Source organism: Plasmodium vinckei, assembly GCF_900681995.1.
Source record: "Plasmodium vinckei vinckei genome assembly, chromosome: PVVCY_14".
NCBI lineage: Eukaryota > Apicomplexa > Aconoidasida > Haemosporida > Plasmodiidae > Plasmodium > Plasmodium vinckei.
In genome coordinates, this window is record NC_051306.1 from 1,022,929 (window position 1) to 1,037,037 (window position 14,109).

The 14,109-nt window shown below is 22.5% G+C and overlaps 3 protein-coding genes across 3 annotated transcripts; 2 read left to right on the plus strand and 1 right to left on the minus strand.

The window, feature by feature from the left end:
• Positions 1-3,540: 3,540 nt before the first annotated feature.
• On the plus strand, positions 3,541-5,798 carry PVVCY_1402890 (protein phosphatase PPM7, putative; the record flags this gene model as incomplete). Its single annotated transcript, XM_008624738.2, has 9 exons — positions 3,541-3,577; positions 3,710-3,836; positions 4,058-4,205; positions 4,420-4,483; positions 4,633-4,740; positions 4,855-4,987; positions 5,116-5,266; positions 5,368-5,469; positions 5,751-5,798. 9 exons carry the CDS (start codon positions 3,541-3,543, stop codon positions 5,796-5,798), a joined length of 918 nt encoding a protein of 305 aa, XP_008622960.2.
• Positions 5,799-6,142: 344 nt separating this feature from the next.
• PVVCY_1402900 (aquaporin, putative) lies at positions 6,143-7,987 on the minus strand (the record flags this gene model as incomplete). The annotated part of the gene is made up of 1 exon (XM_008624737.1): positions 6,143-7,987. The coding sequence occupies one exon, from the start codon at positions 7,985-7,987 to the stop codon at positions 6,143-6,145; it is 1,845 nt and encodes a 614-aa protein (XP_008622959.1).
• A 3,464-nt stretch (positions 7,988-11,451) lies between these two features.
• Positions 11,452-14,061, plus strand: PVVCY_1402910 (protein phosphatase PPM5, putative; the record flags this gene model as incomplete). The annotated part of the gene is made up of 4 exons (XM_037634865.1): positions 11,452-11,488; positions 12,193-13,393; positions 13,650-13,824; positions 13,933-14,061. 4 exons carry the CDS (start codon positions 11,452-11,454, stop codon positions 14,059-14,061), a joined length of 1,542 nt encoding a protein of 513 aa, XP_037490906.1.
• Positions 14,062-14,109: the final 48 nt, after the last annotated feature.

Sequence of the window (14,109 nt, forward strand, 5' to 3'; positions counted from 1 at the left end):
TTATTTATGCACATATTTATACAAATATAAGCATGCAACTTTCTTTATAAATATGTTTTTCTATTTTTGAAAGCTACTTCTATTATTCATGTGATAATAATTTCCTTATTTGAATGCTTATAATTTTCTATAATGTGGATTATTTTATATACTACTTTCTATGCTTTGTTTATACACTAATGTGCGTTTTATAATTTTTGTATATTTTAAATTGTGTGCACTTTTCTTATTGGTTTTATCCAAATATATATATATATATAAATATTTATTTCTTAAATACAATTTATTTAAAAAATATTCTTTAAATATTAGTTTAGTTATTTTTGTTTAATTCTTGTTACACATATAAAATACCTTTTATTGTATTTGTAATACCTTTCTTGGGTATTATATATATATATATATATTCTTCCCTTTATATGTAAATTTTGTTAACGATTTTGATGTATTTATATATTTTTATTTGGATAATCAGGTTTGTTTTATACAAACGTTAATATTTAATATAAGGGATAATATTTTCGAGCATAATATATGCAGTATATATAATTAAATAAACAACTGCTTTTGCAAATGGGTATGGGGGGCACGCGCAAAAAAGGATAAGTTTGTTAAAACTAATATAAAAATGTCAACATTTATATAAATATTATTAGTAACATGTTAATGTAGAATTTGTTTACGATTAATTTGTTTATATTTAATGATATCTAATAAGTGAGGTACCATTATTATATCCATCATTAAGGATAATTTTTGTATTTGTTATAAGTACATAATATAAGCTGTATATAATAAATTACTTGCTTATTATTTAATTAATATATGTATATAGCTTTCTTTGTGATTTTTTGCATAAAATATTAATTATGAAATTAATTCTCAAAAATGCTCGCATTAAATATGAAGAATATAAAATATAGAAAAATACCAAATTTATAATATAATGGATAATATATGAAATATATAATAAAGAAATAATATAATGAAAAATATTTCAAGCAAATTGAAGAATATATATAATAAAAAGTTATATAACGATTATAAAAAAATTGCAAATATATCTTTACATTTTTCTTAAAAATTTTAAAAAATATAAATATTTTATTATATATGATATAAAACTTAATGCTATAAATATTTTGTAGAATATACGCTTTAAATAAATTATATAATAAATTTCGCAGTAATATATTTTTTTAATATGCAAATATTATAAACATAATAACATAAATTTTGGGGATATATTATGCATACATTAAATAATTATTAAGCATTTTACATATATACTATTTATTATTATTATTGAATTGTTGGGGTATTATGAAAAATATAAAATGCGCTACTTTTTATTCACACTACTAAGTATATTTCAATTCATTGTAGAACATATATAGTAAAGAAAAAAAAGCGATAAAATAAAGCAATGCGTGGGAATAACCTTGTACGCACAATATACTTTTTAAGGGTTCAGAAATATTTGTGGTACATACATATACATAAAAAAAACTATAAATAAATATATCTATAAAAATAATGAGAAGGTTCCCCTTATGGTTTATATGCTATGAATAAAAAAATATATTATAATATATTATATAATATTATATACATAATTATATAACGATATAACAAAAATATAATGCTGTGTATTGAATTTTCAGCATTAAATAACATTTTTATGATTTCTTTAAACAAAATATGAATTTAAAAAAATTATTTAAAAAAACTAAAATAATTATTTATAAAATTAAGGATAATATGAAAAAAAGGTACATTTGTGCTAGTAAATAAAATTAAAGAAAGTGTTTATAAGCAAGTACACGAAAATAGTACAATTAAAAAAATTTATGAGCATTATAAAAATACACTAATAATACACAACTATGTAAAACATTTAAAATTTTAATTCAATAAGGTATTCATACTATTTATAAAATAATTGATGTTAATTAGATTATTGTTTAACCCGTGGGCTAATATTTTATGTCTTTTGTAGGTTAAATATTTCATTATGTATACAATAAGAAACAATTTTATGATAGCATTAATAGGGGCTATAGTATATATGAAAATTAACATACATTTTTGTAATTATTTTGATACTAACAATGTGGAAATATTCCTTAATGATATCTTATAAATATGACTACAAATGTAGTAAAAAACAAGAACAATAAAAAATATATATGGGCACGTTTCTAAATACATAAATAGTTATATGTCTTTACAATTTCTTTTAACTATAAATATTTAGGATGTTTTTTGGTATATGTTCTAATACAAACTAAAAAGCTAAGGCATATATTTATATTATGCGCATTTGTAAATTGTGAGCAAAAGATAAATAAACTTCTTAAAGGCAATCATATATATTAATTTTGAAAGTTATATAAATAAGTGTTCATATATTTGTGATATATGCATTAAAAAAAAAAGAAGGGGATACTAATATGGCATGAGTATTCTTATTCACAAACCACGCAACTCTTCTTATGTAAAGAACTGTGTAAATTATAATATAGATTGTCTTTAAACTAATTAACATAATAAGAATAACAAAATTTATAATTATATATATATATTTATTTATCAGTGTGTACAATGACTAGAACCTTAAGTTTCCATGTAAAAACCTTAATATGCGAACACATCATAATTTAAACAGGGGGGTATATAATTATTAATAATGTATTTTTTCACTCTCTTTAGTCAATATACTATTTTGTTCATGATATATGTTACAATGCATGAAGTTTCATATATACCTAGCAGTATTTCAAGAATTTATTTGTTATTATCTATGTTTGGTGTTTTTCATTCGTAATTTTATATGCATATAATGCGTAGATATGTATTTTAGCCATTCTAAAAGAATTTGTTTGTGGAGTTATACATTTTTTCTTTTACAAAATTTTGATGCATTCTATTAGTGTATATTAAAAAATAGACTTATAATAATCTGAAAAATAATCTTATAAAAAGCTATCAACATATGCATTTATGGGTATACATATTAAGTTCAATATACAAGTTCTGTTGTCCTTTCACACAAGTTATATGATTTTTATTTTTATTTTTTGACTTTTTGTTTTAATAAAAAAACGAACAAAAAGTTATTATAAGTTCTAAAAATCATAATTTAAATCTATTGTAAAAACCAAAAGTACAATTTTCCTTACAGATATATGTAAATTAGATACTATATAATGTTATATAAAAAAGAAAACAAAAAATATCATAATGATGGCAAGTTTACGCCCCTTTACCTATTCATTTTTATGAAATAATTTATTTATTGGTTAATAAATACTGGTAAATAATATAAAACATGAAATAAATTATATAGTGTGAGGAAATGATTTAAAGTGCAATTCGAAATGTGATAATACATACAATATGGGAGTAAGATGATTTTATACTATACTATAATATATCAATGTTTTGACAAAAACCATAAGTATTAACAATTTGTAGTTTAATTAAATTGTATTTTTTAGTGATATAAAATTATAATTTTGTTTTTTTTGTGTTATTAAAATGCCAGTAGTTAATGGGGCACATGTGATATCTATGAGTAATAAAAAAAAATTTACAATTATTATACAGAATTAATAGGGTGAAACAGCCTTGATTTTTATTATTTATGTTGCATAGCTTGAATCTGTATTATATATATTATGCATACTTATTTATATATTGTTTTCAGATAATTACACTATCGTAAGTGATGGTTATGGAGAAAAAGGAATAAAAAAAACTTATGAAGATGAGTTTTTTATTTGTGAAAATTTGAATGTCTATAACAAAAACTTACACCCTAATTTTAATTTTTCGTAATACACCCACAAATTATATATTTATGCCCATGTGACATAATATGTTTTATCCCTAATAATTGCGGCTCTGAATTTTATGGGATATATTTTCTTTTTCTTTAACCAATGATGATTTATTGATATTATTTTTGTTAACATTCCTCGTCTTGATTGCTTTGCATAATTCTCCAAATTTATATTTATTTAATTCTATATTATTTTATTATACTTGATTTCAGTTGTTTTTGTCTTATTGATGGCCATAATGGGAAGAATACTGCAAATTTTTTAAAAAAAAATTTAGCCCAAGAATTGTCAAATAGTTTTACAAAAATTCAAGAAACATATGATGACATACTTCCAATACCTGACCACTTTATAAGAATTGTAAATATTTCAATACATATTTTTTGATCTTTATAAGTTTTATTTTTTATGCTAATATAAGAACATTAAAAAGACATTAAAATAAAAGCAATATATTTGATCATATTATGTTTTGCTGAATAATATGAACTAATGTTTGCTATATCAACCATATATGCCTATTGCAGGAAATACACATGAACGACATTTTTCTTATGTAAATGTGATTCTTTAGGGTGTTAATAGTGCCTGTAAAAAAATCGATGAAAATTTATCTTTAGAGTACCCAGGGTGTAAAGGTTAGATTGTTAAATTAAAATACACACATGCTTTTACTTAAAAGAATTATAAATTATTATTTACATTAAATTGTTTAATTTTTAAAATTAAATAGTCATACGACAAATATATTTATATTATTTATTTGTTTATACACCATATATTTTAGATGGAGCAACATGCGTTATTATTCTTATAAAGAACGATTTTGCATATATAGCTAATATAGGGGATTCCTTTGCGTATTTATGTAGATATTTAAATAATGCACATAGAGGTATGAAGCGATGGAAAAAAATTAAACGAATTATATAGTATAATTGGTATATAACAATATGAAAAATTATATAACCTCATTTTGTGTTATATACTTTTTTTCTTTTAATATCAGCTATTGATCTTGTGGATATTCACAAACCATGGGTTTTATCAGAAAAGGAAAGAATAATAAAGCATGGTGGAACGATAGAGAACGGAAGAATAAATGATATAATCGACGTAACACGAGCTTTTGGTGATTTTCCGTTAGTTAAAAATTGAATTATGAAAAATATAATATAAATTAATGTGTTATTTTTTACCACCAATTTTATTATATTACTTTATTTATTACTATTATGTATTTTTACCTTATATGCAATGCTAATTGTAGGCTGAAGAAATATGGGTTATTATGCAGAGGAACATTTAAAAAGTTTCAAATAACCTCGGATGATAATTTTATACTTTTAGGTACAGACGGTTTTTTCAGTTTCGTTGACATTAACCATGTAACAAATGAAATTGTGGCCTTGTCAAAAAAGGTAAAACTAAAGAAGATAATGGATCCAAGAGGATGATATTATTATTACTAATATTCATTATTCCACACTTATTTATTATTTTATAATTTTTTCCCCTTTAGGAAGAGAGACTAGTAAATGTGGAAAAGAAGAAAACAGTTTTCGATGCAAAAGCCATATGTAAAAATATGGTTGAGCATGCTATTATAGACAAAAAATCACAGGTATAAAATGATGAATAAATTGTGTATATTTGGTGTTTTTTATTGTACTTATATATATCTATAAATAAGGGCATGCACATTTTTATATAGTCTATAAAAACATTCTTACTATTATCACTGAGTGGCTACCACTTAATAAATAGTATGCTAGTGAAACACACAAGTGAAACAATGCTCACTATTTTCCTTAGTATCGACACAAATATTCATGTCACATATTTGTAATTCAAAGTAACCATATAATTAAATTTATTTTTACTTTTTATTTTTTCCCATTTTAGGACAATGTTACAGTTATTTTAATAAAATTTTTACATACATTAAAATAGTTAATTATAAATAGCTTATGCTATTAATGTATATTATATATTCAACAAATTTTAATTATTGAAGTGACATGAAAAGCAACACTAAAAAAAAGTTAATGAAATATAATAACAACAACATATTGGAATTAAAATATGAGCATATAAATGCACATTAATATATTATTCGAATATTTCGTGTAATTATTACACGGAAAAGCGATAAAAAAAAATCCTACATACAAACTACATATGCGTGTGCACATAGAGAAAATCAAAATTAATCAAAATGGAATGCCAAGAAAAAGGTGACATTATAGGAAGAAGAAAAGGAAAATATTCTCATTCACTTTAAAAGAATGCAACAATTAAAAAATTTTATAGTTTAAATAACTATTTGAATTATAACAAATATGATCATTGTATTCTTCAAGATATGCATTTTGGTTCGTATTATTTGTATTTATCAAAGGCATTTTTTCCTTTGTTCGATTATAACTGTATACATTAGTATCAATTACATTAACTGTTTCTTCATTGTTATCTTTAAAGAGCTTCATAAAAAATGTTGCACAAGCTGATCCAGCATATGGTCCAATCCATAGCGGCAAAGACTTGATATAGAAAATTATCACTTGCATTATTTTCCCCAAACTTAAAAACGAGAAGAATATCGAGAAGAAACTAAAGGAATTATTAGATTGGAGATATTTAAAATATAAATATGTGCATAAAGTAGAAGTAGAAAACATTGGGTTTAATGTGGTATTTGTAACAAAAACAAAAAATAATAACGAAAAGAATATAAATAATAAGTAAAATATATGATTTATTATATATTTTATATATTTATTATCAAAATAAATAAATAATTTTTTATATCTATTGTTATTAGTATTTCTAGTGTCGTATGTGCTAAATATATCATATTCGTAAATATCTTCAAAGGAATGTGATGAATATAATGATGACATATTTTTTATTTTGTCTTTGTTAAAAGCAAACTCTTCTTCATTTTGATTTTCTTCATTAAATAATTTTTTATAATTATAAAAGCTTAGCAATAATATTGTTAATAAAAATGTTGATACAAATTCACATAAAAAAGTTTTCATAATATGTTTTTTTGGTAATAAAGAATATATGAATATACTACCATATATATGGGCACATAAAATACTAGCTAGTATTCCACCGATATATTGAAAAGTAGCATATAATGTTGTAATTACAAATCCATATTTTTGGGGATCAATTAGCCACAAGGCGTATGTGTATGCAGGATTAATATGAGCTCCAAATATAATAAATAACACATATATTAAACATCCAAAAAAGGAATATATTGCATGGTTGCTACTGTTTTTGTTACTACTATCTTTTAATATCTTTATGTCATCAAAATTTTTTAAGTCCATATTATTAATATCATCTAATTTTATTTTACTATATTCGTTTACTTTATCTTTAAATATTACTTCGTCAACGTCTTTCGTAAGTTTTTCTTTTTTAGAATCTTTGGGGAGAGAAAGTATATCTTTGTTTTCATTTATTTTGTCATTTTTTTCTATTAAATCAGCATTTATCGTTGTATCATCAATATTTTTCGTGTTTGCATCTTTTTCGCCAATATTGGTAGCTTTATTCTCTTCCCCTTTATTATCATTAACTATTGTTGTACTTTCTTCATTGGAGTTTGGGATTTTTTGTTCTTTTTCCTCACTTATACTATTATCTATTTTTTTTGTATTGTTAATTTCATTTTTTCCAATGTTGGTATCATTTTGTTCTTTTAATTGTTTATTTCCTTGATTCAACAATGTGGCTGCCTCATGCATTTTCACATCATTTATGGAGTTTAGATTTTTAATGTCGCTAATATTTTTGATATCGTCAGCCCCGCTGATATCATTATTGTACATATTGAGTTCATTTATAAATATATCATTTTTTTTGTAAGGGTTAATTTGATTAATGTGCTTAATTATGTATTCTTCATTTTGATTAGAATTTAACATATAAACAGATATTAAAAAAACAAAAATAAATGAACCAATGAATTCAAAAAGAAAATTATATTTGTATTTGCTAAATGATTTTACATTTATTTCTTCTCGTATGTCTTTTATATGGCTTTTAATAATCTTAACACTTGCTTTTATCGCATATTTTGCATAGCTTATATATAACAATAGTCCGCCTTTCGTTTTCATTGTTCAACAAAAAGGTATAAAATAAAAAAAATATTAAAATAAACAAAACCAGAATGCTTTATTATATTTAAAACCATTTTAAATATAATAAAATAACAATATATAGTAATAACAATATTACTATAATGTTAAAAAATTATTTATAAAGCATGGAATGATTTAAATATATATATTTTCCATATTGAAATATATTAGCTAAAATATAATTTTTATTATCTTCAACATATTAAAATAATACATTGCTATATTTTTAGAGAAATAGAAAAAGATTAAAAACTTAACATAAATATATTTATGTTAGCTTATTATATATATATTATATTTTGTTTTTCTGTTTGTATTATCTTATGTACAAGTAATCGTCCCATAACGAATTAACTTTTATACATAGTGCGAATCTAAATTGACGAAAATAATTGTAAAATAAAAATAATAAAAAAAATTATTAATGATCATAATATTAACAATAATATTACTATTAATTCGTGAGACCAATAATAATAATAATAGTAATATTAATAATTTGTTTTTATAAAATAAAAAGGAGAACAATCAATTGTATACAAATTGGTATAAATATGTGTTATTTCATATTTAATAATTTTTAGCATATTTAAGAACACAAAAAAATATAAAATATAGAAAATTAGATGTGCACTTTGGTTAAATGCATAATTTCCCCATACCATTATATGTATGTACAACATTGCATTTAGGTATTTTTATTTTCCCATTTAATAGGGATATTTTTATGGCGGATATACCATATTTTTGACAAATTCGGGATATCATCATAAAGTATATATTTTTTTTTTTTGATAAATATTCTCAGTAGGTATTATTGTTTTAAAAAATAAAAGTTATATATATGTATGCCTATCCATTTTAAATGATATGTTGAAAATTAATGGGTATTATTAAGTTCTATCATTTTTTTTTCATGAGATAATATGCAATTATATATATGCATATACAATACTGATGAATAAACATAGACATTTCTTTTTATATTTTCATTATTTCTGCTGATTTTACAAATTAATATTCATTTTTTTCGCCCTTCAAAGTGTGCTAATATAAGAAAAGACAAACTCAATAATTATGTGATAGTCTTAATATATATATAGAATTGAAAGCATTACTTACTATAGTTATCTTTATAATATACATATCATTATAAATAAATAATTAAAAAAATAATGATAATAGATTAAAGTAAAACCCAATATCCCTTGTATTAATTAAAAATATTAGGTGATACTGCAAATTTCAAAGGAAATTTCAAAATGCGCCTAAATAGATATCTCTTTAAACTTAAGGATATGTACTATTTAAAACATATTTTTTGGGGAATTAAAAATCGCATGCAATTATATTAATACTATTTAAAAGAGTATTATTTTTTTTAGGTATTATACACTTTTGAGGTCCAAATTTCGTATTTTATTACCCTATCACACACATATGTATGCACACAAATGTATGTACGTAAAATATGCATAGTTCCTTCATTACTCACTTGTTAAATTTTGATATTTTATGCAATAAAAAACTTGCATGAAATTGAAGCTCTTTACTACATAAAAAATATATACCAACATAAAGAGGGATGCATAAGCATATCTATTTATTAATATATTTACTGCATTAACAAAGATAAGCAAATATACGTAAATAATAAATATATATTATTATTAGGAAATAAAAAATAAACTTGTACTAGTATAGCTAAATATATAAATATTTCTGTATATTATAAATATGAGTACTTATGAAAGTTAAAAATTTTATAACTTATGCGCAAAAACATATATTAATTTTTTTACTATTTGAATAATGGTCAATTTATTCATTAATCCATAATCAACATTCGTACAGTGGCTAATAGACTATCTATTTAAATGTATGCATATGTACATATTTATTACTTTTCATGGTGTAGTAAAAGGATACGTGTATAGATTGAGTATACTATGCATACAATTTTATAATTACACGCACATACATATATAGAGAGAGCGAAAAAAATGCAAGAGAGCGGACACAAATATATTTTAAGATTAGACCGAAAGTTATGCAATTATTAACATTATTTTGGAGTTTGTATTACATGTATTTCCAAATTTTATTTTTTGAAATTATAGTTTTAATAAGCATTATGTTAATTAAATAATCTCATCATTATTGTTATTTGTGAATTTATATTTAAGTGCATATATGAGCATATATATTATTTTGAGGTATGCATACCTTTCTATTTTGTGCGTATAAGAATATATGTATGCATATATGTAATATTTTAATGACAGTTTAGAATAATCAGTAATTTTCTATTCAAGGATATCATTAGATTCTCTTTATATTTCCTTGAAAACGGAATAATATCAATTTATCATTTTTACAATTTTATAAATTAAAATTTTTAGTACAAAATATGATAAAAAACAATACTAAATACAAACCAGATGATAAGCCTATAGATAAGTCATTCAATGATAAGCATGATAAAAAGAGGACATATCTAAATATAGGTATATAAATATACTCATACACAAAAATGTATAAATACATATTTATGCATGATGATACATATGTATTTACTTAATTTGTATATCTTCATATATGTTAGCACATACAACGGAGCATTGATAATTACATATTTTACACTGAATTTTTTTATTTTATTTTCTTATATATGTTTAAATTAATGAATGTCATTTTTAATTTTAAATGATATAATATGCTAGCTTTATTAGTATACAAATTACCATTTATTGTAGCCATATGTACATTTTACACACAAATATACTAAGCCAATTTACTTGATTTATTTTGACTATTAACATACATATACACATACTGTACAAATACTTATTCATAATACATTAATATTATCCATTTTTTTGGTATTTTATTACATAATTTTTTGCTTGCGTTTTAACATTATAAATCTAATAATATTGATAAGTTATTATTTTTTTTTATTATATTTCCTTTAATTTACTTATATTTCATATACACATATATTTTATTTTAGCCTTCCATTTAATTATAAGGTTGCAATATTTCACGCATATTAATGATATATATATTTTTTAAATTGTTTTAGGTATATTTTTGTTTTTTATTCCAGCTTTCGCTTCTAGTTTTTATTTCTATTTCTTCTACTATTATTTTATTTCTATTTCTATTACATTTATCTTATTCTTTTATTTCCAATAATTTACTTTTTTTTAATTTAAAATATTTTTAATATTTATTTTATTTCTTATTTAAATGATACAATTTTAAACCTTGTAGGTTTAACTAATATTTGTATTGCATTTGACTAATGTATCATATATATAGTTTATAAATTAATATTTTTCGTATATAATTTTTTTATTATTATTAATTTAAGGAACATAAATATATCACATATATCATACTACAATGTTTTTTTCTTGATTACTTTCAATAAAGACATGGGTACATGCACCTCTTTATTAAAAAAAAAATATGGTAATATAAACATAATACACCTTTTAAAACATATATTTGCATATTCATAGTTTCTATAATACATGTATATATGTGTGTATGCATATAAGTTTACATATTAACAGTGTGCATATATATTTCATTTTAATTGTGTACTCGAAAATGTATGCCATAATTTATCATAGAATTGCCCTATTCGGAATGATAAACCATAAAACAGATATTTTGTCATTATTATAATAATGTTTGTATAATGATATATACATCTTTATATAATTGAATAGATAATAAACAATGTGTATATGTGTGCAAATGTACATGAATACCAAGTACTTAAACATATATGATAAAAGATATGAACCACATTTCATTAGTTCAATAACATTTCCTCCTTTTTAACATTTTGAAAAAAAAACCAGAAATGAGAAAGCGATTTATATGTGTGATAGAAATAGTCATTTCATAAAGAGGCGGCTACATGCATATATAATACAAATGATTACCTCGTTTTTTTTAAATACATTTTTCATTTATTAGCATAATAGCTCTAAATTGAATTATTGTTTCCCTTTTTGATGTTTTATTTTTCATTTGATTTTATGACCTTCGGCTAATTGTCTATATACATTTCTATAAACAGACATTTTTATTACTGATATTACCTTGTTTATGCTTATTTTATTTTAAAAAAATTTTAAATTAATTTTTTTTTTTTTTCTTAACAGCTAAAGATCGAAAAAATACAAGAAGAAGATTATCTATCAGCACTAAAAGTGAACTACCAAACGATACTGATGAAATAAAAAGAAGTATTAAAGAACTTAAACAAAATGAAAGCAAATTTAAAGAGGGATCAAAAAGCAGCATAGGTTTAAGTGATAAAAAAGAAACTCAAGATGAAGAAGAAGCAAAAATTGATGTGAAAAAAAGCAAAATAAAAAAACGATCATCTATTGCAGGGGTGCAAGCATCACATTTTCAAGAAGACTTTGAAAAAAAATGCGTAAAAATTAAAGGATCTGTTGATAAATTACATGAAAATGGTATTGGATATGTTTGTAGAAAAGGCTTAAAGCCTGAAAGCCCTAATCAAGATGATTTTATTATTATAACAATGGAAAATTTAGCTTTATATGCCATTTTTGATGGGCATGGCCCATATGGTCATGATGTTTCAAATTATGTACAAAAGGAATTACCATACATGATTATAAGGGATGAAAATTTTTTAAAAAATCCTAAGAAAGTTTTTACTAATGCTTTTTTAAGTATTCATGAAAATATTGAAAAAGGAACAAATCTTTATCTAGAATCAATTGTAAATGGTGGAATAAAAAGTTCTAGTAATATTGACAAAAATAAAATTAATGAAGCTGTCAGTACTCATTTAGATTCTCATACTAAGAATATTCTAAGTGAGTCAGACAACGATAATAGTTCATATTTAGAAAGTTATGATAATTTTAAAAGCAATGACAACATATATAGTGACAATTTTGATGATAATATCAACAGTGATAAAGATGATGATTTATTTGGTGATAATAATGAACAAAATAGCGAAAGTGATGATTCAAATGAATATATAAATGAAAAAAACAAATTAAATAAGAAAAAAAATAATAATAAACCATTTTTTGATGGTACAATGAGTGGGACAACAGCAACAATCATAGTTCATTTGTTTAAAGAAAAAAAATTATATGTAGCATATGTCGGAGATTCGAGAGCTGTTTTAGGAAAAAAGAAAAAGGGATCTTCAAAAAAAATAGATGCTATAGAGCTAACTAAGGATCATAAACCTAATTCTGAAGGTGAAAAAAAAAGAATCATAAAATCAGGGGGTCAAGTTTTGAAATTAGAAGGCGACATACCTTATCGTGTTTTTTTGAAAAATAAATTTTACCCAGGATTGGCAATGTCACGGTAATAATACACACGAATATAATCCACTTTCTAAATCTATGTATTAGCATCCATATGTTTACATGCATATGTTATTATCTCTAAAACACATACCAATGTATATATACAATATATACATACACGTGTGTATGAGTTTGTCGCACTACCTTTCATCAGAGATATTGCATATCTGTGCTGTGTTCTAAATTGCCTTTATGGTTTCATATGCTTAAATAAAATTTTATACACATATTCATTTATTTTATCTAAATATTAGGGCCATTGGAGACACATTAGGACATCAAATAGGAATAATATCGGAGCCTGATTTTATGGAAGTTAATATAAACGAGGATGAAGATATTCTTGTTTTAATTTGTAGTGATGGAGTGTGGGAGTTTATATCATCCGAGGAAGCCGTTAATATGATTTATGAATATGGCTATGATAAAGTAATTAAAATGGAAAAATAATATTTTTTTTGTTCTTAAAACTTTTAATATACATACAGTTTTCTTTAATTTTTTGACTATGCTTTCAAACTTTTTTTTTTATGAAAGGTTCAAGATGCCGCGGAGAACCTAGCGAAAGAATCTTGGGATCGTTGGTTAAGTGAAGAGGAAAATATCGTCGATGATATAACAGTGCAAGCCATCTATTTATCAGATAAATTAAAAAATAAAAATTAAATCTGAATAAATCAAAAAAATATATTTATTATATCATTTGTATTTCCT